The 23288-nt window shown below is 33.6% G+C and overlaps 1 protein-coding gene across 1 annotated transcript in view; it reads right to left on the reverse strand.

Annotated features, from left to right (window-relative positions):
• Positions 1-23288, reverse strand: part of LOC120420820 (photoreceptor-specific nuclear receptor-like) — a 64448-nt gene that overhangs the window by 13936 nt on the left and 27224 nt on the right. The window contains exons 5-6 of the mRNA XM_039583940.2: positions 8953-9067; positions 2239-2822 (exon numbers count right to left, since the gene is read on the reverse strand). Coding sequence (XP_039439874.1) covers positions 2239-2822; positions 8953-9067 — 699 coding nt within the window. The remainder of the gene's footprint in view (positions 1-2238; positions 2823-8952; positions 9068-23288) is intronic.

A 23288-nucleotide genomic window follows, 5' to 3' on the forward strand; every position in this document is an offset into this window, starting at 1 on the left:
TTTGATTTACAAAGTGACAAAAGTGGCAAATGGGTTTTCGAATGTTTTCAAAAATATTTTGAGAGTCATTTTTAAACATGTTTTATTTAAATCAAATATTCCCAATATTGTTTTTGTATTATAAAGTATTAAAAACATTACACAAGGTAACCAAAGTATTTATTTTGCTTTGAAAAATCTATTAGCTGAAGACGGTTTATTTAAGTGTTTGTTGTTTGTTATATTATTCAACCCTTTACAAGTATTTCAATTTTATTTTTAAGTTTAATGCAAAAACAATCAATAAATTTGGTTTACAATTATTGAATATTGATTGAAATAAACAGCGAAAATTATCTTATGAATTAAGAAAAAAGTCATAAAAATTACAAAAAAAAGATCTTGAAATCTAGCATAAATTATTGTGCGTGTACATTTGTTTACAAAGGGAGTGTAGAATAAGTTTTGGTTCACGGTTGGCCTTTTATTATTTATTTTAAATAATAAAGGTATAAAATCATACAAATTAAGTTTTTTAATTCAAATTTGTTAACTGAAGATACAATATCTGAGTTGAAAAGCTGCACATATCAAATCAACTAAAGCATATCATGAAATTGTAAATCAGGCTTTCACCCTGTTTGATTTCTCAAAGACATTCTCTAGGGGAAAAAAGGTCTTACCGTGGGTGCACGTTTGGTAAGTGACATTTTCCAACATTCCTTATTTGTTCATCAACAAAAAAAAGTCATGAAAAAATCTACCCACGTGACTCCCAAAGGAAACGAAAAAAAAACTAAACCATAACTTCGAGGCCGGAACATGTCACCAACCAACCCCAGCAGTAAAAAAAAGGATAAGTATCGTGATCCGCGATTTTTTTCCTCGCATAAATTACAGCAATAATCATTTAACTGTTTCGCAATACCTACGCTGTAAAGTCACGCGTTAGACTGCGTGCGGGTGTTTGCGCACTCCCACGTGCACAATAAAACGAGGGACGTTTGAATTTTCCACTCCCTCTCAAAAACTTACCCCCGGAGGTAAACTTTTCCAATTGAAAAGTGTGTATGTGTGTGCACGAAGGAAACTCAAAACGAGTTTTTCATTGAAATTTTATAGCCGTTTAACGCCCGTTTAGTCACCAACACCACCAGCAGAAAGAAAAGGAAACGGGGCACATTTTTGTGAGCAAAAGAGCAATCCCAGTCGCTACTCAGAAGGGGGGGTGGGGGTGGAAACTGAAACCGGTGTGTGCCAAGGATTTCCTGGTGTTTGTTCAGGAAGTAGCTTGGCGTGGAGGCACAAGTGTGAGGTTTGGTTGGGAAAACAGCTTAACTTTGTGCAATCACTTGACGATGGAAAACGATTTTGTGATTAATTGCGATTTGAGCTCGGCTCCGCCAGGGGAGGAACGAGAGATGCAATTGCACGTCGGGGAATTTAACGTTTAACGTGAGCTGAAGTGAGTTTTGCTGATGTCACTATACAATTATGTTGTTATTACAAGAAAATAAATATTAATATCACTTAAAAGTTTAACATGGCTTTAACATGGATTTAAATTTTCAAAATGTTCAAACCTTTTTTTATGTTTGCAACTTATCAAATATAGAATTATATGTGTAGAGAAGTTGAACACATTAAAAAAGTATTGTAAAAAAGGCAACTCAATTACATTCCAATAATGTACCCAGATGTAAATTTCACCTTGAAATGACTTCTTTTACCCCTCAAAGTCAGGGCTTTCAAAAAGGAAATTGGCATAATTTTTAAATTAATTTCACCATAATCGTCATAATTCCTGGGTCCACACCCCTTCCGTCTGTCGGGATAATTTCCATACAAACCACCTTTCACCGAGCAGCGAACTTGCCTTGCCCGACTTTTCCCGCGATTGTCCTCCTCGCGGGCGTTGCGTTTTTTTACGAGCCTGTTTTTCGTACCTTTTGTCCTTGTACACACAAATGTCACCCATAAAAATGCGACAGTTAAAAGGCGCCAGCAGTCGATCCCAGTGGAAAATGCAAATCAGTGGGATTTACTTTGGGAGGAGAAAAAAAAACAGACCCGGCCGCGGGACGGGAGGAAAAATAAAAATTCAATCAAATAAAAAGCTTCTTCGCCGGGTGCAGGGCTTTTGCATCAAATGTTTTTCAGGCGCCGCCAAGGCGGATAGTTTTTTTAGTCGGTTGAACAGGGTGGCGATTCAGAATTGATTTTTTTCGAACATTTTAAACTTTTAATATTTTGACTCACCATCATTATCGTTCATCGCATCATCCTGCAAAATCGGACTGGCCGACCCGCAGGACGACGTACTGTGCGTGTGCTGCTTCACCGACGAGCTCTCCTGACCCGCAGAAGAGTTCAGTCCGGTCCCGTTCGGCGACGCCGGCTGGTGCACTTCCGGCGAAGCTCCTCCCCCACAGCCACCGTCCTCCCTCCTGGGCGAGTGCGGGTCACTAGTGTTGGAGTGATTCGACGACTGGTTTGCGTTCAGATTTTCCGAGGAACTCAAATTCGCGTTGCTGACCAGCGGGCTGTTGTTGTTGTTGTGGCTGTTGGCGGCAGCGGCCGCGGCTGCTGCGGCCGCCGAAAGTGCCGACGCCCCGTGGGTGACCCCGTTGAGACCCAGCGATAGGCCGTTGGCGAGGCCATGCATTGCCGCGTGGTGTGCAGCTGCCGCCGCTGGATGGTGTGGGTGGTGATGGGGCAGGCTGTTGACCAGCGAGGACACCTGGCTGTGGTGGTGCAGGAACTGGCTGGTGGGAAGCGATGGGGCCGGGAGCATGCTTGGGCCGTACCGGGATGGCGAGAGGAGGGCCAACGAGACTGGGGGGCTGGAAAGATAGAAGATGTTTTGAGTGAGTTGGTTGTTTGGTTTCGTTTTATGTTTCTGATCATTCCGATAAAGATATTGAGCGAGTCCACGAGCAAAGCATACCCATCTCGCATCGACCTCACCAATCTGCCTGAAATTTTCAGAGGTTGTTTATACATATAAAACTAGCATCTGGCCAAAATATGAACACTCTAGGTCAACGGGAAGTGGGGCAAATCGGGACACAAAGTTTGAAGGTTCAGAAACGTCAAAAATCATAAAAAGGCTGTAACTTGGGCAAAATTCAACTGAATTTCAAAATTCAAAATGCACCTGAAAGAGCTTAAAAAATGCAACAAAATGCAGGGTAGAGCACCCCAATTGGTTGAATCTGAAGGGAGTTATTGGCATTTTATGAAAAAATAACACATTTTTCAAACTCAAATAAAAAAGTGTTCCATCCAGATATCAACTCGGTTCGATCTGCAGCTTGTAGGGGACATCTGGGACTACCATCTGAGATTGAGAACGCTTTGGGTAAGGCAGTTTCACATATCAATTAGACACTTTTTCTTTTAGTGAATTTTTTGGTTGTAAATTTTAGCTCGGGGGACCCCTTAGATCCCATTTTCTGATGATGATTTTATCATATTCGTGTTCCTGAGACAATTTCATAATAGAAACATGCATAAAAATGTTTATTTTCATCCATTTTAACCCTTTAAAAATGAAAGTTAAAAAAAATCTTCGATTCACATTTATTGAAATTCAAATTCGTTTCCAAGGATGACACCAGACAAAAAAGCATCATCTCATTTTTTTTCTATTGTGAAATTGTCTCAGGAACACGAATATGATAAAATTATCATCCGAAAATGGGATCTAAGGGGTCCTCCGAGCAAAAATTTACAGCCAAAAAATTCACGAAAAGTAAAAGTATCTATTTGATATGTTAAACTGCCTTACCCAAAGCGTTCTCAGTCTAAGATGGTAGTCCCAGATGTCCTCTACAAGCTGCAGGTCGAACCGAGTTGATATCTGGATGGAACACTTATTTATTTGAGTTTGAAAATTGTGTTATTTTTTCACTAAAATGCCAATAACTCCCTTTAGATTCAACCAATTGGGGTGCTGCATTTTGTTGCATTTTTAAGCCCTTTCAGATGAATTTTGAATTTTGAAATTAAATTGAATTTTGCCCAAGTTAGAGCCTTTTTACGATTTTGGACGTTTTTGAACCTTCAAACTTTGTGTCCCGATTTGCCCCACTTCCCGTTGACCTAGAGTGCTCATATTTTGGCCAGATGCTAGTTTTATATGTACAAACAACCCCTGAAAATTTCAGGCAGATTGGTGAGGTCCAAACGACGTCTCATACAAAGGGGTATGCCCTGTTCGTGGACTCGCTCTAAGAAAATTGAATTCAAACACTATAGGGGAGTGTGGGGTAATTTGGACACCCTAAGGAAATTGCTCTGTTACGGGCTGTATGGATATTTTAAAGGAATGTGGATGACACCAGAGGATAATAGAGACCATATTTGATGGTAAAATGTCATTCATTTCGATAAATTTTGATGAAAAACCCATTTTTATCGCAAAAATTAAAAGGTGTCCAAATTACCCCCACATTTTTGTGTGGGGGTAATATGAACACCCCTATGGGGTAATTTGGACATGCCTTGTGGGGTAATATGGACATACCTTGTGGGGCAATATGAACACCTTTTGTGGGGTAATTTGGTCACATGTTGAAGAATAAGTTTAACATTTGATTTTTTGAGCATGTTTTTTTATCCTTCAACCTGGTTTTGTAATTGCTTTTTATTTCGAAGTGTTGCTCACAATATTTCATCAAAGGTTTAAATAATGATTTTGTGATAGAACTATAATTCAATTTATTAGCCTGAAATATCATTTTTTTTATTTTACATTCTGTAGCCCTTCAAAATTTAAATATTATTGTAAACCAGCATAGAAATTAGAAATGTCAAAGAAATTAATTAAAAGCAATCAACATTAGAGTCTTGTTGAACGCCAAATGTACAGTAATCAGATTTTCATCAATTCGAATATTGGAATAAATTTATCTAAATTAAAAAATAAGGGTTTTGTGAAGGTTCTCATTGCTCACATTCATTTTTGATTGTTTTGACATATTAAATCCCTCTAAATTTATCTAAATCCCTTTAAAAACTCATCCAACCATGAAAGTTACTTTTTTGTTGCCTGACAGGTAGACTTTCAGGTATGTCCAAATTACCCCACAAGCCATGTCCAAATTACCCCCATAGCATATTCTATCATAAATTGCGATTTTTGATGATAAAAATGGATAAAATGCACAATTTTTATACGTACATATCTCAGGCATCGTCCAAGCAACCCCCTTAAACAAAAAATGACCACTTTTTTTGCCATATAACCCCTGCAAAACCTTATTTCCTAACCTTCAAATATTAAAATTTAAGGCAGTGCCAACCGGCCTTTGGAAACTTTTACACATTATACCAAAACTACTTAACCTATTCCAACTTTTTTGGTTTGTCCATACTCCTAGGCCATTACTAGTACTAGCCTTATCACTTAAATTGTCGTTTTCACTTTATATCCGAAGAAAACGTGATTTTTAAAGGGGTGTCCAAACTACCCCCACTGTCCATATTACCCCAAACTCCCCTAGTATGTATGTAGTATATATGTATGTAGTTTATATGTTATATTTAGCAAGTTTTGTCCTTTTCAAATATTATTCATAAATTTAAAACAACATTATTAACAATATTATTATTGGGAAAAATAACTTTGAAAATCGGATATGTAGTAAGTGGCTCAGATATCGGCAAAATTTAATGTAAGTTAAATCCAATTTGGATGATACAGAAAACCCTATTTTTTCTTGTTTCTTCCCCCCTATGTGGCTTTACCTCAGCTAGAGGTGTAATCTTTAAAGTTTATTAGACAAATTAGGTGAATTTGCTGATCTGAATTTTCGCAAAAATCAAAATCAGTGAATTTATATTGAAAACGATGTTTTTAATCAAAGCTGGTGTAAAAAAATTTTGGTTTCAAAATCCAATTTTGCTATTGAATAGGTTGTTTTGATCTTGAAATGAAATATTTTTATTGAATTACTTTTTTTTAATTTATTTTTAAGGTCAAGTGTGTTTTAATGAATGATTGAATAAACGGTGCAACAGTTTTATAAATTCCACACAACAGTTTCAAGAAAATGCATGCAAAATGTGTCGTTTCTAACAATTTTTCATCAGAATTTTAAAATTAAAATGACATGATGTGCTTCAAATCCCGGTCACTGATAAAAGCTGATTCGAAATCCAGACACTTTTGCTTCGAATTCCGGACACTCGATTTTACTTATGGATCGCACCAATTTGGACTGAAATGTTAGTGAAAGGCAAGAATGCCTCAAATAAGCTGTTTACATCAAAACAATCGATAGTTGTGTATGTGTGTGCAACCAACCAAACAGGACCACGTGGCCACTTCTTACAAATTGAGTTGTTTCCATGTATTTTCAGATCTTACATTCTATACATGCAAATAACTCGCATAGGCATTTGGAAGGTGTTAGCTCTGCCGAGCTTCGGTGACCCATTTCTACGCTGGCTAACCGAGCGCGAGGTACTTCAGCTTTGTCGACAAGCCCCGTCCTGAAGAACGTTTGCACCAATCGGATTCAAACGTTATTTAGAACTTCCGAGCCCTTGTCAAATGGACAAGGACCCAGCGCGTATATTTTGGTAGTAACAGTATTCCTAATAATTCCAATAATAGCTCACCAAGTCGCGATGGCCTAGTAGTTAGCATTTTTGATTTTTCGTTCATTCTCAGATTTTCAAGATTTATATTTCCTATACATTCTCGTTGGGAGCGGATGGGAATCGAACCCGGGACCATTCGCTTACAAAGCGAACACCGTAACCAGTCAGCCACGGCCTCTCCTACATCAAAACAATCGATAGTTTATATAAAAATTTGCTAGAATTTAAGAAAATCGAAACCATAAATCTCTGCTTTGTCTTGCCGGTGCCTATGAAATATTTCAAGTGAAATTTTTCGCATTTTCGGTAAACTTATAATTTTATTGTATTTAATTGTTTTGGCATTAACTACAGCGTTCAATCAAACTTGAAATGAAAGTTGATGTTGGAATTAAAAACACAGTATGACATTCATAATGCGAACTTATATCCAAATAATTGATAAAACAAGATGAAGTGTCCGGGTTTCGAAGCGTCCGGGAATTTGAATCATGACGTTAGTTTGTCCATATAATATCCCAAACAAATTTGGCAGCAATTCATACAAAAATGATATATGAAAATTCAAAAATCTGTATCTTTTGAAGGAATAGTACTACACTGAAAAAAATGATACACGGTAAAAAAAATTATGATTTTTTATTTGACTTTTTATCACTAAAACTTGATTTGCAAAAAAACTGCTATGCTGTAGCTATCTTGAAGAGCTCTTGTAGAACTCCTGGAAAATAAATGTTACTTGGGCAGTCAAACATTTTTGCACAACCTGGAAATTTTTGAATAGTCGGCTTTTGATGTCCTCTTCTACATATGAAAAAATACAAAAAAATAAAATAGTGTTTTTTTTTTTGCAAATCAAGTTTTAGTGACAAAAAATTATATAAAAAATCACTAAAAAAAACTTACAACTTTGCCGAAGACACCAAATCGATCAAAAAAGCCTTCAAAAGATACGGATTTTTGACAGCTGCCAAATTTGTAAGGAAAATTACATTGACAAACTAATGATGCAAAATGGCTTATTTGGTCATAACAAAAGCACCACAAAAGTTTCAGCCGGATTAAAAAAATACAAAAATGATTATTTTAAAAACAAAACCGATTTTGTAGAGAACTGCTCTAACGTCATAAAATAAAACTATTGTGAAATTGTTTGCTCTTTTCATTAGAAATAATAAAAAAAAAATAAGTATTAATTTTGGAAAAAGCTTAAAATATTTTTTCTTGCATCTTCTAAATTTTTGGCTGGATTTAAATTTTTTGATATATAGAAAAGAACTGTTTTTTTTTGTGAATCGAACCGAGTTTCCAATATAAAAAAATGTGAGCTAGTTAGATGACACTAATAAAACTCATTTTTCACCAAATTATAACTTCGCTCTATTATCTTAGCAACTAGCAGGCCGACCGACAAAGTAAAAAAAGGAAAATTGTTGGAAATATTTTTTCGAAAATATTTGCACGGGTGCTTTTATTTTCTGAAGTATTTTAATTTGAAGAGAACTAAACGTTTCTTAAAAATGTTAATCTTAGTATGCTTTCAACTTGAAAACGGTGCACCTAATCAAACAATGGGTAAAATCATTTCATTTTGCAAATTTTATTTCACCTGTAAGACCGTTGCAAATATTTTTAAATTTTATGTAGCCCCTCCACCCGCCCCCCCCCCCCTCAAAATTGGTCCAAAAATTCAGGGAGCAAAAAAAATATTTTTCAAAAAACTTCAAAATTCTCCCGAAAATAGACGTCTAGTCAACTGAAAATAATCTTAAATGCATTTTACTGCATTGATAATCATAACATTTTTTTTGAATTTTTATGAAATTCCGATGTACAGTACCGCAAAAAAATTGTTTTCGCAAAAAATAAAATTTTCGTCAGTACTTAGATATTTTGGAAACAAATGATTGCAAAACAATTGAACAGGTGTATAATGAATTTCAAAACACTTTTTTTCATTCAAATATTAAAATCGTGGCTCCTTATTTAAATTTTTATACCTTTTTAATTTTTTTTCTGTCCCGTGTAAATATTGGGAAATTGATAAAACATTTCATAAATTGTTACAATTTTTCACTGTTTCTTCCAGAAAAACTGTTTTATTAGTTGATGCTCAATATTGATATAAAATGAGAGAGCGGTTTGCACATATTTTCCCACCAATCTTTCAATTTTCCCATCATTAATTCCATTCCCCCATTTTTCCACACAAGCACTCGTCATCATATTTTTTTTTTGTTCATTTCGTGGGTGTGAAAATCACGCTGTTAAGAGCGACGTCAAAAGGACCAATTTCCACGGAGCGAACCATCAACCCTTAATATAATATAATATTCATGCACAAAAATGTCGCTTGGTACTCACCCGAAAACGCCAACCGCGACGGCCGCTTCCCGCAGGGCCCGGCCCTGTTCCATGTCCCGCAGCGCTTCCGGCCGGATCGTCGCCGTGTTCCGTGGTTGACGCTCATTTTGGACCGCTGATTTTTGGGTTTTTTGTTGTGTATCGCAACCGCACGTGGTTCCATTACAAAGTATGAAAAGAAAAAGAAACGGAAAGCAAAATGGCTCAATCAGTGGAATTTTTATGCGTTGCACCGTTTTTATGCATAATTAATTTTGATGTGTCGATGGGTTTTTGGGGCGTTTGAGTGTTTTAAGGTTATGTTGCAAAGATTACCGCCACGGGCGCACGCGGGTTTTGCCTGTAAGGGGTTCTTCCCACGTGGCGCTGGTGACAACGGCGGACACGTGACCGCCGTTTGGCGTGATCCCTCGCATGAAAAACGGGTTATCTCTGGGGTTGGCATGAGTTGCGTGTAAACAACTCAATTATGAGGCCCTTTAAAAAGAGTTTGAAGACGTTTACAGAAGCTCTGTGAAATCGCTGAGACCAATTGTTAGCCGAAGTACACAAGATTTTTACGTTTTTTTCGAAATGAAAATTATAATTTTTCATACATACAATAATTGCAGTATGGTATAACAAAGCTGTCTTATCTCTAGAGTTAAAACTTTAGGCAAAAAATCACCAGCTACCCGAGCAGACGGAAATAACGTGGGAATAACATTTTTTGATATTTGAAAATACTAGGCCAATAACATTTTATGTTATTTATAACAAGATTTGTTATTCATCGTTATGATTTTTTTGTTATTGGATTGTTATTGTAATAACAGACTAATAACAGTTTTAGTTATTCTTCGAACAAATCTTTGTTATTATTTTTTGTTATTTTAACAACTAATCCGATCATCCCAATAACATTTGGAGATATTCTTCCATAACAAAATATGTTATTCCAAAGTTGTTTTGGCTTTCAACCAATATGAGACTAATAACAAATTTTGTTATTATAACATAAACTGTTATTAAACCCTTATGCAAAAATGGATTTTTCAAGAAGATTCCATAACACTTTCTGTTATTTTAACGGTATTTGTTATTGAAATGGCATGAATTTTGTTATTACCGTCTGCCCGGGTAGGCATTAATTGAAAAGGAGATTATTTTTTTCCCTATAAAACCTCCTTTCGTTGCCCCGTCAAGCAAAAAAATGGCTGCCAAAAACGAAAATTTAAACCAATTCATCAAGTTTGAGGATTATAATATTTGTTTTTCAAATCGTGTCAATGCGAAGGAAAAAAAATAAGAAAAATATACGATAGTGGTTTGAAAAAGTCAAGTGTCCCGTCATGCTACATTTCCTTTTTTCAAGAAAGCACAGAAGGGATATTTTTCTAATTAAATGATGTTACTTAGTAGGAAAATCAGTTATCTATTCGATAATGTCAAAAAAAATCATGTTTTGGTTTCTCTTTTGTAAACACGCAATTTTAGAATCTTTAGTCTGAAACCATAGTTATAAAATTATAACATAATCGGTGATATCTCAAGAAAGTCTATTTAAAAAATAAAATTGCGGAATAGATATCAAAACGTTTTAAAAAATAAAGCTTGTCAAAATCTAAATTATAATAAAATAAAGTTCATTTGCTGAATAAGGCTGAATATCCTTGAACTGCAATTAAATAAAAGCTGTTGCCTCTACTTTCAAAACTTTCCCCAAAAATCAGTTATAGACAGATATAATCAGTTAAAATCGTTTATTTTGGCTGATTCAACTAGATACAAGAAAAATATATAATACATTAAAGTTAGTTGGGTAGTACATACTTCGAAAAATGCGTATATTTTCATAATTTCAAATAAAATAATTGTTTCAGAGATGGACGCCACTATTTTCAATATTTAAATTAGGAAAAATAACTTATTTTTAGAACACAAAATTTAATGCCTGTTTCATTTGTGGACATTGAAAATCGGAACAATAGTGACTGAAATGCCAATCTTTCAAAAATTGCGTACAATTTTGAGTGAAAACAAAAAAAAATCCGTTCTTTTCGTTTTTGTGGCTGTTTTTCAACAACTGAAGTTCAACATTTAAAAAAACAGAAAAATTTAATGAAACTTCTTGAAAAAAACACAATTAACAATAAAAAACAATTCGCTAAAATCAAACATAGCCTTGGTTTACGTAAAAACGGTGCAATTTATCAAAAAAATTGTAAGTGCTTTTAATTTTGAATTCGATTTTGCCTCTGAAAATCAAATTGTTTTCGACCTTTTTATCAAAGTTTATCATCAAATATTATTTAAATTTACTAGGTTGGTTTAACAATTACATTGGTGCAGATGTTGCAGATACCTTTTAACGACTGATTTGTTCAAAATGGGGAGAGTGTTTACTGGTACAAAGGAGAACGAATTGGAAAGAGAAAGAAAAAAGAAGCAAAAATAACCTTCGACATCAAATATTAGATTTTTTTAAATTGACGATTTTTTTAAATTTGTCGAATATTTCTTGCTCTTACAGGGTCAATGCTCTAAAATTGTCGTTTTAACCCTCTAAAATACAAATAAAAAAGGAAAAAAGTTTATGATCAAATTGATTTTATGGTTTTTTTCAGGGTGTACCTTTTTTCCTCGAATTTTCCTTATTATACATTCAACTTTGCAGAAGAAATTCCGTTCTCCAGAAATAAATTCTAGATATACCTTTTTTGAATAAAGAGATGTTAAATTTGTATGCGGTTAATTTTAGAGGTGCAATTACACATTTTTTCTGCCATAAATGGTCCATCATTTATATTATTACCTTTTTTAACAAAAAAAACTGAAATTAATCAATTAACGAAATTTGAAGAATTGCACTTAACTCATTTCTTTTAAAAAGTCCTTATCACAGCTAAAAACAATCATGGTATTATTACATTTGAGAAAAATGTGTAATTTTACCTATAAAAATGTGTAAAATAATCAATATTTCGTTGTAATGCCACATTTTCAGTTTAAGTTGTGGTAATCTTTCAATTTTGCATCTTCAAAATGTATACTATTTTTTACTGTGTACAACATTCCCGAAGTTACCGAATGAATCAGAAAATCGTTTAGCAATTTACGTTTTTGAAGAAACTAATGATACAAAATAGCCTATTTTAACACAAGGAATCTATGGTATAAGTTTAATCAAAAAAGTAATAAAAAGTTAAGGCAAAATAACATCTGGAACTGATTTAATATTGTATGCATGAAAAATGTGTAATTTTAGCTACACAAATGAGTAAAACCTCTTTTCGAGTGTTTTTCCACTTTTCTGTCAAAATTGAGGTAAAGTTACAATACATAATGTGTTATAATAAACATTAAAATTTTACACCTTCCAAATTACCATAAATTTAACTGTTATAAAAAAATACAAAATAAAAATCGCGAAAAAAATGTTCACAATAACACAAAAATAAAAAGAGTTGTACAATGTTCGATGCAACTGAACAATGCACTCATCTAGATTTTGATTCCAAAACCAGATGCAAAACAACCATTAAAATAAGAAAGGACAAACGTCTGTGCAGTGTAACCGAAAATTTTTTGTAAAGATAACTTTCAATGCTATTATTCCCACCTTAATTTATTACAAATGGGAAGATTTCAGTTTCTTTATCTTGCAGTTACTTTTGTGTTAAAACTACACAATCAAGTCAAAAATATAAGTGTGTTCATTTATGCAGGTATTTAAATTCTCAACAATTGACTTTAATTAACTCTCTATTGCCCAAATTTTCGAAAATTTGTATTATTCCCGTTTTTATTTTGCGATCATTTTGAGCATCTTTTTTTCTACGAAAAACTTTACTTCTCTTGTTTTATGTTTTTTTTGTTTCTTTCTTAGTATTTTAATTTTGAATTTATCTTGTTTAGTTAATGTTTGTTTTTGTTAGTATTTGGCCTATTCTACCACCTCCCATCATTACATTTTGCCTATCTAATTATTTTCATAATTTTAAGTCACTTTTTTCAATTTTTTACTTGTTTTTCACAGTTTCTGCTATAAAATGGCATCATTATTATTTAAATTGCATAGTCCTGGTCACTAGAAAAAATACTGCACACTTCTTTTTACTTAAAATCTAAGAAATGTTTGTAAAAAACACAGCCAAAATGACCCCTAAAAAACTGACATTTTTAAAAACATGGGCCAAGTACATTAAACGAGTAAAATTTCCAACCCATAATTTTTTTAAAATTTAAAGAGTTTTTCTTCCCAATTCTTTCTAAAGATCAAAAATTGGTTGAAAAGTTTATTTTTGACGATTTTTTAAATCGAAATCCGTCTAAAGCTGGGTTGGGTTGTAGAGGGTTATTATTTACGTTCAATACTTCAATATTTCACAGAGTTCGCAGAGAATTATGCAACCAATATGTAGATATTGCTGCAATTACCATGCACAAACACCCGCCAAGTGGCGGTCGGTTGGACCAATTTGCAATCGCTGCTTGGCCAACTTTCCAACGTAACTTTGTTTCACCGCGATAATTAGTGGCTTTGTACAGTCTGAAGATTCTCTCTTCCTCTCGTCCAACAGGAGGGAAGGGGGTGGTTGAGCACACGTGCCATCTCATCGTTATCGATGCTTCACTGCTGATGATGACGGAGCTTCCAACGCCAAAGTAAAGATACATGTAGTCTAATTTTTGGAGCGCCCTCAATACAGATCATTTGAATAAACAACAAAGTCCAACACTGTTGTTACAGTTTAACGGTTGGGTTGAAGTTGAGGCCTGAGGAGGAAGAAGACACACGTTTTTGTGACATTTTGTGTACTTTGGGTGATGTTGGTTTAACCTACATAGTTTGAAATTTAGGTTAGAAGTCTGGCAGCAGAAATTGGGGACGTCAATTAGGGTTTTTCCATTTGAACAAGTGTAACAGTTGAATAAAATCAGAGTAGTTGTTAGAATTTTTGATTTTTTTTTTGTGAAAATTTGTTTTTTGTAATTCGAAATACCAATCGAATTTTTATCACTGCAGAGTTTTGCCGTTTCAACTACTAATGCTTGACTGCTTCTAACTTTCTAACTCAACCAAAGACAAGCGAAATCAAAACTAAATTACAGTGCCAAGTTGAAGCGAAAATTCGTTTACCTCGGCGAAAAAAAAACTATTCCCAACTTTCTTTTATCTCAACCACACCGAAAACTGCTCCCAACCATATGCAAAATTGTAACCAAGAACAATTTGTCCTGAACTTCCCAAACAGCAGCAGCAAACAACAACGGCAAAAAAGGACCCACTGCTGTCATCACTCCAGGTGGTGGCGATGCTCTATAAAAAGGGTCGACATTTGTGTCTGTTTTCGCCACAAAATAGAAAATGTAATTTCCCGCGGCACGTGTTTTGTTTCATGCTTTTCCGGCCCACCTCTATTTCTCACAACATGACGGGGCATGGTGCACCGAAAATGACGTTCAGGGTGCTTTAGGACAATTTGATTTTGGTTTTTTTTTTTTGGGAGACAAAATTTCCGTGCGAGTTTTGTTGATTTGCTGTTTTGCTACGGAAAGGTGTTAAAATTACTGAAAAAAAAAACTAGTTGAGCCTCGTAGTAACTTTTTTTGTCTTATGAAGGATTTTGAGACAATTCAGATCATAAAAATGTTGTAATAGCTTCCAGTGAATTGTCCCATTTGCAAATATTTCTGTCTGCAATAATTAATATTTGAAAAATAAAACAACTTAGAAAAAAACAACGCTATCGTATAAGAATTAATTTGGAAGATCATTTCGAAAACAAAAAGTTGAGCTGAATAATAACAAAGAATCTTGTGAATAAAAGCTATCCCTATCATAAGCCTACTAAGAAATTCGCTTTTTAGCTTCATGTATTGTCGATGAACACTTTAAGTAGTCCAAATTCGTTTCCATAATGCCCTATCTACAATCACTTAGCTTAGAATAGTTAAGTAAAGTAAAACTTAGAAAATGTACACAACTTACGGCCGTCATCCACAATCAACTTAGAAAATTTGCTGGGCTGATATACGTTGCTATGCAGTTGTTTGTTTACCTTTGATATGGAAACGTCAACTTACCGTAGATTTTGAAATTTTCCAAACCATACGTCAAATTTCTAATTTTATTCCTTTTCATTGTAGAAGATCAGATTCATTTCCATTGATTCAAACTCCTAAGCTAAGTGAAATTTTCTAAGTTAAGTGATTGTAGATAGGCCATAACTTTTGAGCTTTATTAAGCCATAGTTCGTACACCATCATTATTTAAAAGAATCACGTTGTTTCGCTGTATCAGCCTGAAAAATTAAAACATTTTATTGCCCTATAATTGGATCTATGTACCTATTTTCGACCTACCATCATTCCCGCCATATTGTTAGTTAACAATGTTTTTTGTCATTCTAGTCATGTCTGGAACATAACCACTTACATTATTTTATAAAATGTTTAATTTTGTAAAATTCAGTTTGATAGGTTTGGTTGGGCAAAAATTTGCTTTTTCGAGATTTTAATTTGACTTTTTTTAATAAAAGGGTAATTCTCCGCCAACTCACACAGCAGTTGCCCCGACCCCTCTTCGATTTGCGTGTAACTTTGTCCTATGGGGTAACTTTTGTTCCTGATAATGAATCCGAGGTTCGTTTTTTGATATCTCGTGACGGAGGGGCGGTACGACCCCTTCCATTTTTGAACATGCGAAAAAAGAGATGTTTTTCAATAATTTGCAGCCTGAAACGGTGATGAGATAGAAATTTGGTGTCAAAGAGACTTTTATGTAAAATTAGACGCCCGATTTGATGGCGTACTCAGAATTCCGAAAAAACTGTATTTTTCATCGAAAAAAACACTGAAAAAGTTTTAAAAATTCTCCCATTTTACGTTACTCGACTGTAAAAAATTTTGGAACATGTTTTTTTATGGGAAATTTAATGTACTTTTCGAATCTACATTGACCCAGAAGGGTCATTTTTTCACTTAGAACAAAATTTTTCATTTTAAAATTTCGTGTTTTTTCTAACTTTGCAGGGTTATTTTTTAGAGTGTAACAATGTTCTACAAAGTTGTGGAGCAGACAATTACAAAAATTTTGGTTTGTAAATATAAGGGGTTTGCTTGTAAACATCACGAGTTATCGCTATTTTACGAAAAAAAAGTTTTGAAAAAGTTGGTCGTCATCGATCATGGCCATTCATGGTCACCCGCGACAGACACGGACGACGAAACAAAGAAAAACGCAAAAAGTAACTTTTTCAAAACTTTTTTTTCGTAAAATCGCGATAACTCGTGATGTTTATAAGCAAACCCCTTATGTCTATATATCATATATGTAATTGTCTGCTCTACAACTTTGTAGAACATTGTTACACTTTAAAAAATAACCCTGCAAAGTTAGAAAAAACACGAAATTTTAAAATGAAAAATTTTGTTCTAAATGAAAAAATGACCCTTCTGGGTCAATGTAGATTCGAAAAGTACATTAAATTTCCCATAAAAAAACATGTTCCAAAATTTTTTAAGTCGAGTAACGGAAAATGGGAGAATTTTAAAACTTTTTTAGTGTTTTTTTTTCGATGAAAAATACGTTTTTTCGGAATTCTGAGTACGCCATCAAATCGGGCGTCTAATTTTACATAAAAGTCCCTTTGACACCAAATTTCTATCTCATCACCGTTTCAGGCTGCAAATTGTTGAAAAACACCTCTTTTTTCGCATGTTCAAAAATGGAAGGGGTCGTACCGCCCCTCCGTCACGAGATATCAAAAAACGGACCTCGGATTCGTGATTAGGGACAAAAGTTACCCCTTAGGACAAAGTTTCACGCAAATCGTGTGAGTTGGTAGAGAATCACCCAAAAAAAATATCACTTAAAATAAAATTATTTTTTTTATTGTCGATTTTTTATGAATTTGGGGACTTGAAAAATAATCTTTAGCTATGAACTTAAACAATAAATATTTTTGGAAAAAGAAATCTAAAATATTGTCTAACAATAACTCAAAAATAATTTTAAGATGCATTATTGTTTTTTTGTTATTTAAAGTAACTTTATGCATTCTTTGATAAAGTAAACGGTTGTCATGTTTCAGGCATTTTTAATGATTTTTTTTTAATTTTAAGTGATTTGCAATTAAAAATGGCCTATTTCTAAAAGATAACTGAAACAAAAGCAGTTCTTTACAAAATCGCCCGATTTTGACAATTTAAATTCTTTGTTTAATAACAATATTTTGATTTTTTAAATCAAGACTAATATTTCAAAAGGGCGCAATAGTGAATATTTGGCCCATTTAAATGGTAGTCAAGCTTAAAAAAAATGTTTTGTTTTTTAACATTGATAATCTGACCATTAGTTGCTAAGTTATCGACATTTGAAATTGTTTGGGTGAGACTTTAAAAACTTCAATTTACCTGTTTCTTTTTCTTTTATCCGCTGTATCTCAGCAACCAGTAATTCAATCTTCAATTTTGCTTTTAAAAATTGTAGGAAATATACTGAACATTTGAAAATATTTATTAAAGAATGGAAATCAACTTTGAATGGCTATATTTTGAAAACGGTGCACTTAACAATATTCGATTGCAAATTTAATATTTCTTCAAAAATGAGGTCAAATTTTAATGTGTAGATTAAGATTAAGATTTATTTTTTTTACAAAAAATCACTGTTTAAAAAAAATCATAACTCGTCGGCAAAATCTTGGTCCAAACTAGAGCGTCCAATATCCCGTCCCGGGAAAAAAATCCCGGGAATTCCCGAAATTCAAGCGGAAGTATACATTTTCTTAATTTTTTAACTATTTTTTTAAATTGCTCTGAAAAAAATAATAAATGAACAAACTCAACATGATTTTGTTCAATTAAATGTACTGTTTGGTTTATGTATAATTCATTAGATTATCAGAAATTATGATATAAGAATTATTTCTGATAATATTAATTTTTGAAGCAACTGTGAATAGATGAGTATTAAATTATTACAATTAGGTAAGCTTTTAACAGATTGATGTTATTGAAATTGAGATTTTTCACGTTTTTGTTTACCATGATCAAATGAAATGAAAATCGAATATGTGCAAAAAGAATTAATTCATTTGGTTGAACACCTAGTATTAAAGAAATTACAATTTGAAGTAAAAGAATTATGAAGCACTGGTGCAACTACAGGTGTTAGAGGGTTAAATGTGAAAAAAATAAATGACTTTTTGTGGAATGATGTTAATGTATCGTATAATTTAAATCATGTTACATAATAATACAAAAAAAATCATTAAAAAATTCCGTCTTATTGTTTGTTCTCAAAAAATGCAAAAATATATGCAAAGCTTGCTTCAAATATTTGAAAACATTTGGTTGTTTAGAGTAAAATCAACACCAAAAGATTTACCATTTGTTCAAGAGCTGAAACATAATTTCATGATTTGCAAAAAAGCACTATTTTCATTTTTTTTTATATGTTTTAGGGGACAGAAATTTACCCATAGTTGCTGAGATATTGCCAGGCAACAGAAATAACAGGAACTTTTATGTTTCTAAATCTCACGCAAACAACCCACGATTTTCTAATGTCGACATCTCAGCAACTAATGGTCCAATTTTCAATGTTTTCGAAAACAATATTTTGATGTTTTTTTTTTAATTTAGACTAAAATTTCAAAAGAACATAATATTCAATGTGTTGCCCTTTTCAAATGTTAGTCTTGTTTAAAAAAAATTAAAATATTGTTTTCAAAAAGATCGAGTGTTGAGTTTAAAACGCCATTTTATTCAGCTTTCAAATCCTCATCTTTTAACCGAAACGGATTACCAATAACATTCATTTTTTTGAGGACGCAGTTTTTTATTGTAGAAGCAAGTTAGCACCATACTCTCTTGGGAAAAGTTGTAGAGCACCTTCTATACAAATTTCCAATCGTTCCCAAATTTGGGGAGTTGTTTAGGACCCCAAAAGGTACCGGAAAATTGCTGTGTTTGAAAAACGATTTTGTTATTACACCCTAATGGAACAAAATTGCTTTTCTTAGGAGAAGAATGACCGCTTAACTCAAAATTTAAAACACGGGAATTTGAATTAATTCATAATACTGCTAAGTGATTTGACAAAAGCACTTTCCCACAAAGATACCAACGAGCCTCGAAAAATCGCCGTCACTTTATTCCGGCAAACCGAGCCGAACTCCTCATCAAACAAAATATGTTTCCCGTCCCAACAAGTTGGGCGTGGATGGTGGTGGGCTGGCCGGTGGGTGGCAACAACGATGTATGTTTGATACAAAAACACGTTTTCCTGCTGCTGCAGTTGATGGTAAATTTGTGGCAGAACTCACTGGGAGGAGGAAGCAACAAAAAAATAGGATGAGCCCTGGGAAATGAGGTGACAAGAACAAACAACTCTCTCGGGCGCTCAGGGCTTTTGCGTTTGCAAAATTGTGTGAGTTGGATGTAAAATTACTCTTTTTTGTGTTTTTTGCTGCTGCTGCAACAATCCTCCACCCCCGGTGGTTATAACTGGAAGAAAAGTTGCTGATGCTCGTTAGGCAAATAATGTTCTACTGCTGGAAAATGCCTTCAGGTTGACGAGTTCCAGTTCTTCTGTGCGCCACCACGCTGTGATCGTGATGTGGGAAAATTGAAAATAATGATGTTGTGAGGGAACAGGAAAGCGGCGTCAGGTCTAGCTTCTGTTTCCGATTTTTATCATTATTCATAAAACCACACCGACGATGATGGCGCTTGGTGATGACAAAAGAGCGGGTGGAAGTTGTAATCAAATTTGAAGTGCTTAAATTCCTATCGGGGAAGGGATGGCGGAGACAGCAAGTAAAGAAGCTTTTCCAGGACAATGGAGGTAAAGCGTGTGATAATCGCAGATTTGAGCAAATTGAAGGAATTTCATTCAAGGAGTTTTCATTTATTGTTGATTGGAAACAACCTGTTGTTCTGTAAATTATTTGTATTTCTGTGTATTTCTTTATATTTGAGCAGAGTTATTCTCCGCCAACTCACACATTAGTTGCCCGACCCCTCTTCGATTTGCGTGAATCTTAGTTCTAAGGGATAATTGTGGTCCCTGAGCACGAATCCGAGGTCCATTCCGTATTAACTTTTCAATATTTCGCAATAGATGTAAACAAGCAGCCTATCCCTTTCATACTCAACGTGAACTGTCACTAGAGCAAGTGGGATAGACTGTTTGTTTACATTGAAAGCTTCGCCCTATTGAAAAGTTAATACGGCATTTTTCGATACCTCTTGACGTAGAGGCGGTAAGATCCCTTTCATTTTTGACCGTGCGTAAAAAGACGCATTTTCAATAATTTGTAGCCTGAAACGGTGATGGATTGGAAATTTGGAGTCCGAGGGACTTTTTTGTAAAATTTGACGCCCGAGTTGAGCAAGTCATTTTAAGGAAAATTTAATTGACTTTTCAATTTGCAATAACTCAGAAGGCAATCTTTTATTCAGAACACAAAATCTCAATTACAAAAAAATGTAAATTTTCTGGGTAAACTACAAGATCATTTTAAAAACTCATGATCTCCTGTATAGTAAATATACGAATATCGGTATTAGTTTATCAAAGCTTGCCAGGATGATACGGGATTAGCCGTGCAAGCGGAAGGTGGTGGATTTGATTCCCGTCTGCACGGTGAAAAAAGAGTTCCCAAAATCGTGAACAAGCATTAATGAAAATGGGAACCACGAACAAAGTGTTCAAATGCCGTGGTACGTTTTTCGTAAACACTTTGTTCGTGGTTCCCATTTTCATGAACGCTTGTTCACGATTTTGGGAACTCTTTTTTCTCCGTGTGGTTCGGCAATGTCAGATTCCCTTCAAAGAATAAAGCAATGCTTACTGAGAATCCTAACGCGTTGGAGATGGGTTCGATTTCTTTACTGAGATGATGAAATTAAAAAAAAATTCGAGGAATGATTATGAACATGAAAAAATGGCAACTAAGATATCAGAATACTCGATAATCTGAATCTTGATCGGAGTTTCTGAAAGAATACGCCTCTGGGGTTTCACTTATACAATATCGATTTTTCATCACTTAAAAAATATGTTTCAGAATATTGAATATGTGATTTAAATTTTATTTTATTATTTAAATTGAATATTTAAGGTGAATTTTTAAACGGTTTTAGGTGATAGTAATTAAATTCCTCTCTCGGAGTGTTTTTGACTGTCGATAACTTATTTAAAAACGTGAGCTTTTCACTAGACTACGAAAAAAATCAAACGTTCTGAAGGTGAAAAGTTCTTATCTGGATTTTTTTTTTTGAAAAGGACCAATAAACCAAATTTCCAGTTTTTGCTTTTTGGGTGTTTTTCAATACCCCTGACTCAAGGCGGTTTCAAAAACACCCAAAAAGCAAAAACTGGAAATTTGGTTTATTGGTCCTTTTCAAAAAAACTCCAGTTATGTTTCTTTTGTTTTGTTTTACCTTTTAACTGGAAAAAAGTAAAACGTTAAAACTTGTCTTAATATAAGGTTTGATAGTTAAAAAATCAAAAATCAAAATATAAAAAGAAAGATCTCACCAATAGACTATTTTGATCCATAATTTTCTTCCATAAGACAATAAATTCATATATTTTTGTGGAAATTCCAGAGTTGTCAGAGAAGTGTACAAAATTAATAGAACCTTAGGGAAAAAATTCAAGAATATATTTAAAACAAACTCAATTGTTAAATTGTAATTCAAAGTCCTTATCACCAATTTACTCGTTTTTTGATTAATCCAGCTGATTTTCATTAGTGCTAAGGTTGTTAATGTCTGATTACATTTTCATCAACATTGCCTAGATAGTTGTTGCTTCAATATAACAACAAACAGAAACAGAAAAAAAAACATTTTCTTTATTTTCGCTCAAAGAGGAAAAGAAAACAATGTTGATGTCTAAGTATTTTTTCATCAGATTACCATCGATAATAAAATTGATAATCATACGGCTTACGGCTTTTTGAAAACTCACCCGAGTATTTTTTATTATGCTTTACATCTCTATGACAATTCTTTTGAATTTTGAGCTAAAAAGAAACAATTAAAAAAGGCTTTTCCTGCAGAATAAAGATTGTTTTAATTGTTTTTCTTTCATTGAAATTTATTACTAAAAAAATAAATTTCTTGCTATTGTTCTATGTTTCATGTTTTATTTGAGGGAAAAGCCCGTTTGAGTGGAACGCCGAAGAGATCGATTAAAGCTGTTCAATATTTATTTCCAGAGTTTTTTATGAAATCATTCAAAACACAGTAGCTTAAAGGACCTCTAAAAAAAATTTGGATGCTCTAGATCAGGCCTGCACAACGTCCGGCCTGCGGGCCGGATTCGGCCCCTGAAGTCATTTCATCCGGCCAGCGACGGCTTTTCAAAATAGTTCTATGACCGGCTCTTAAGGCTGTTCATGAAGTATTAAATAAATAAAATTATTAGAAGTAAATCTTTCCCTGTTCCTGAGGGGAACACCCTTGAACAGTATCGGGGCCGGCATTTACAAAGCGGATTCAGTGGCAGTTTTCAATTTAACTAATGTTAACATGTTAAGGTTAATGTTAACATTCCATAGGTCGTTGATAAGGTCCAGCTTGTGACGATGCACTACCTTCCCTTTTACTAAGCAATCGAATCCAGAAATTGAACCCCGATTACCGCTTACAAGGCGGAAGCGTTACCACTAGGCTACGTGACTCGGTCAAATAAAATAATTGTCTGGAAAACAAAATTGTGCAGGAAAACAAAATTGTCCATTTTTTAAATTGTGAAATTTATGAAAATACTTAGATGGTTGTCTAAAAATTAACAAAAAGAGACTGAATGTTATTTCTTTTAAACTGAAAGAAAAAACATTTAGAAAAATGAAAATTGAAAAAAAAAACTTCAAATTGAAGTTTTTTTTTCTTTTTTTTAATAAATAAGTAATTAAAAATAATATATTTTTCCAGAACAACTTTTTGTGATATAATTTAAAAAAGCTAAAAAATCAAATTATTCATACTGAAAATAGTTTCCATCAAATATTTAAAAAAAAAATAAAAATGTATAAAAAACTTCAAAAAATTGCAACGCTCATTGAAATTTTAATGTTTTTTTTTTAAATAATAAACCAAGGTATTTAATTGAAATCTTCAAAAACAACAAACAAAAATTAAAATGAGTCAAATAAACACATTTTTGAATGTTATTTTTGTTTTTCATTCTTAAAATCAAGATATATGAATCATATTTGCAACACTAGTTCTTTTATGTATTTACTTTAGATGATCCCAAACATAAGAAAATTATAAAAAATGTGTTTAATTTTTCAACTTTTATCAAATATTAGTTCCGGCCCGCCACTGCT

This window comes from Culex pipiens, chromosome 2 (genome assembly GCF_016801865.2).
Source record: "Culex pipiens pallens isolate TS chromosome 2, TS_CPP_V2, whole genome shotgun sequence".
In the NCBI taxonomy this organism is placed as follows: Eukaryota; Metazoa; Arthropoda; class Insecta; order Diptera; family Culicidae; genus Culex; species Culex pipiens.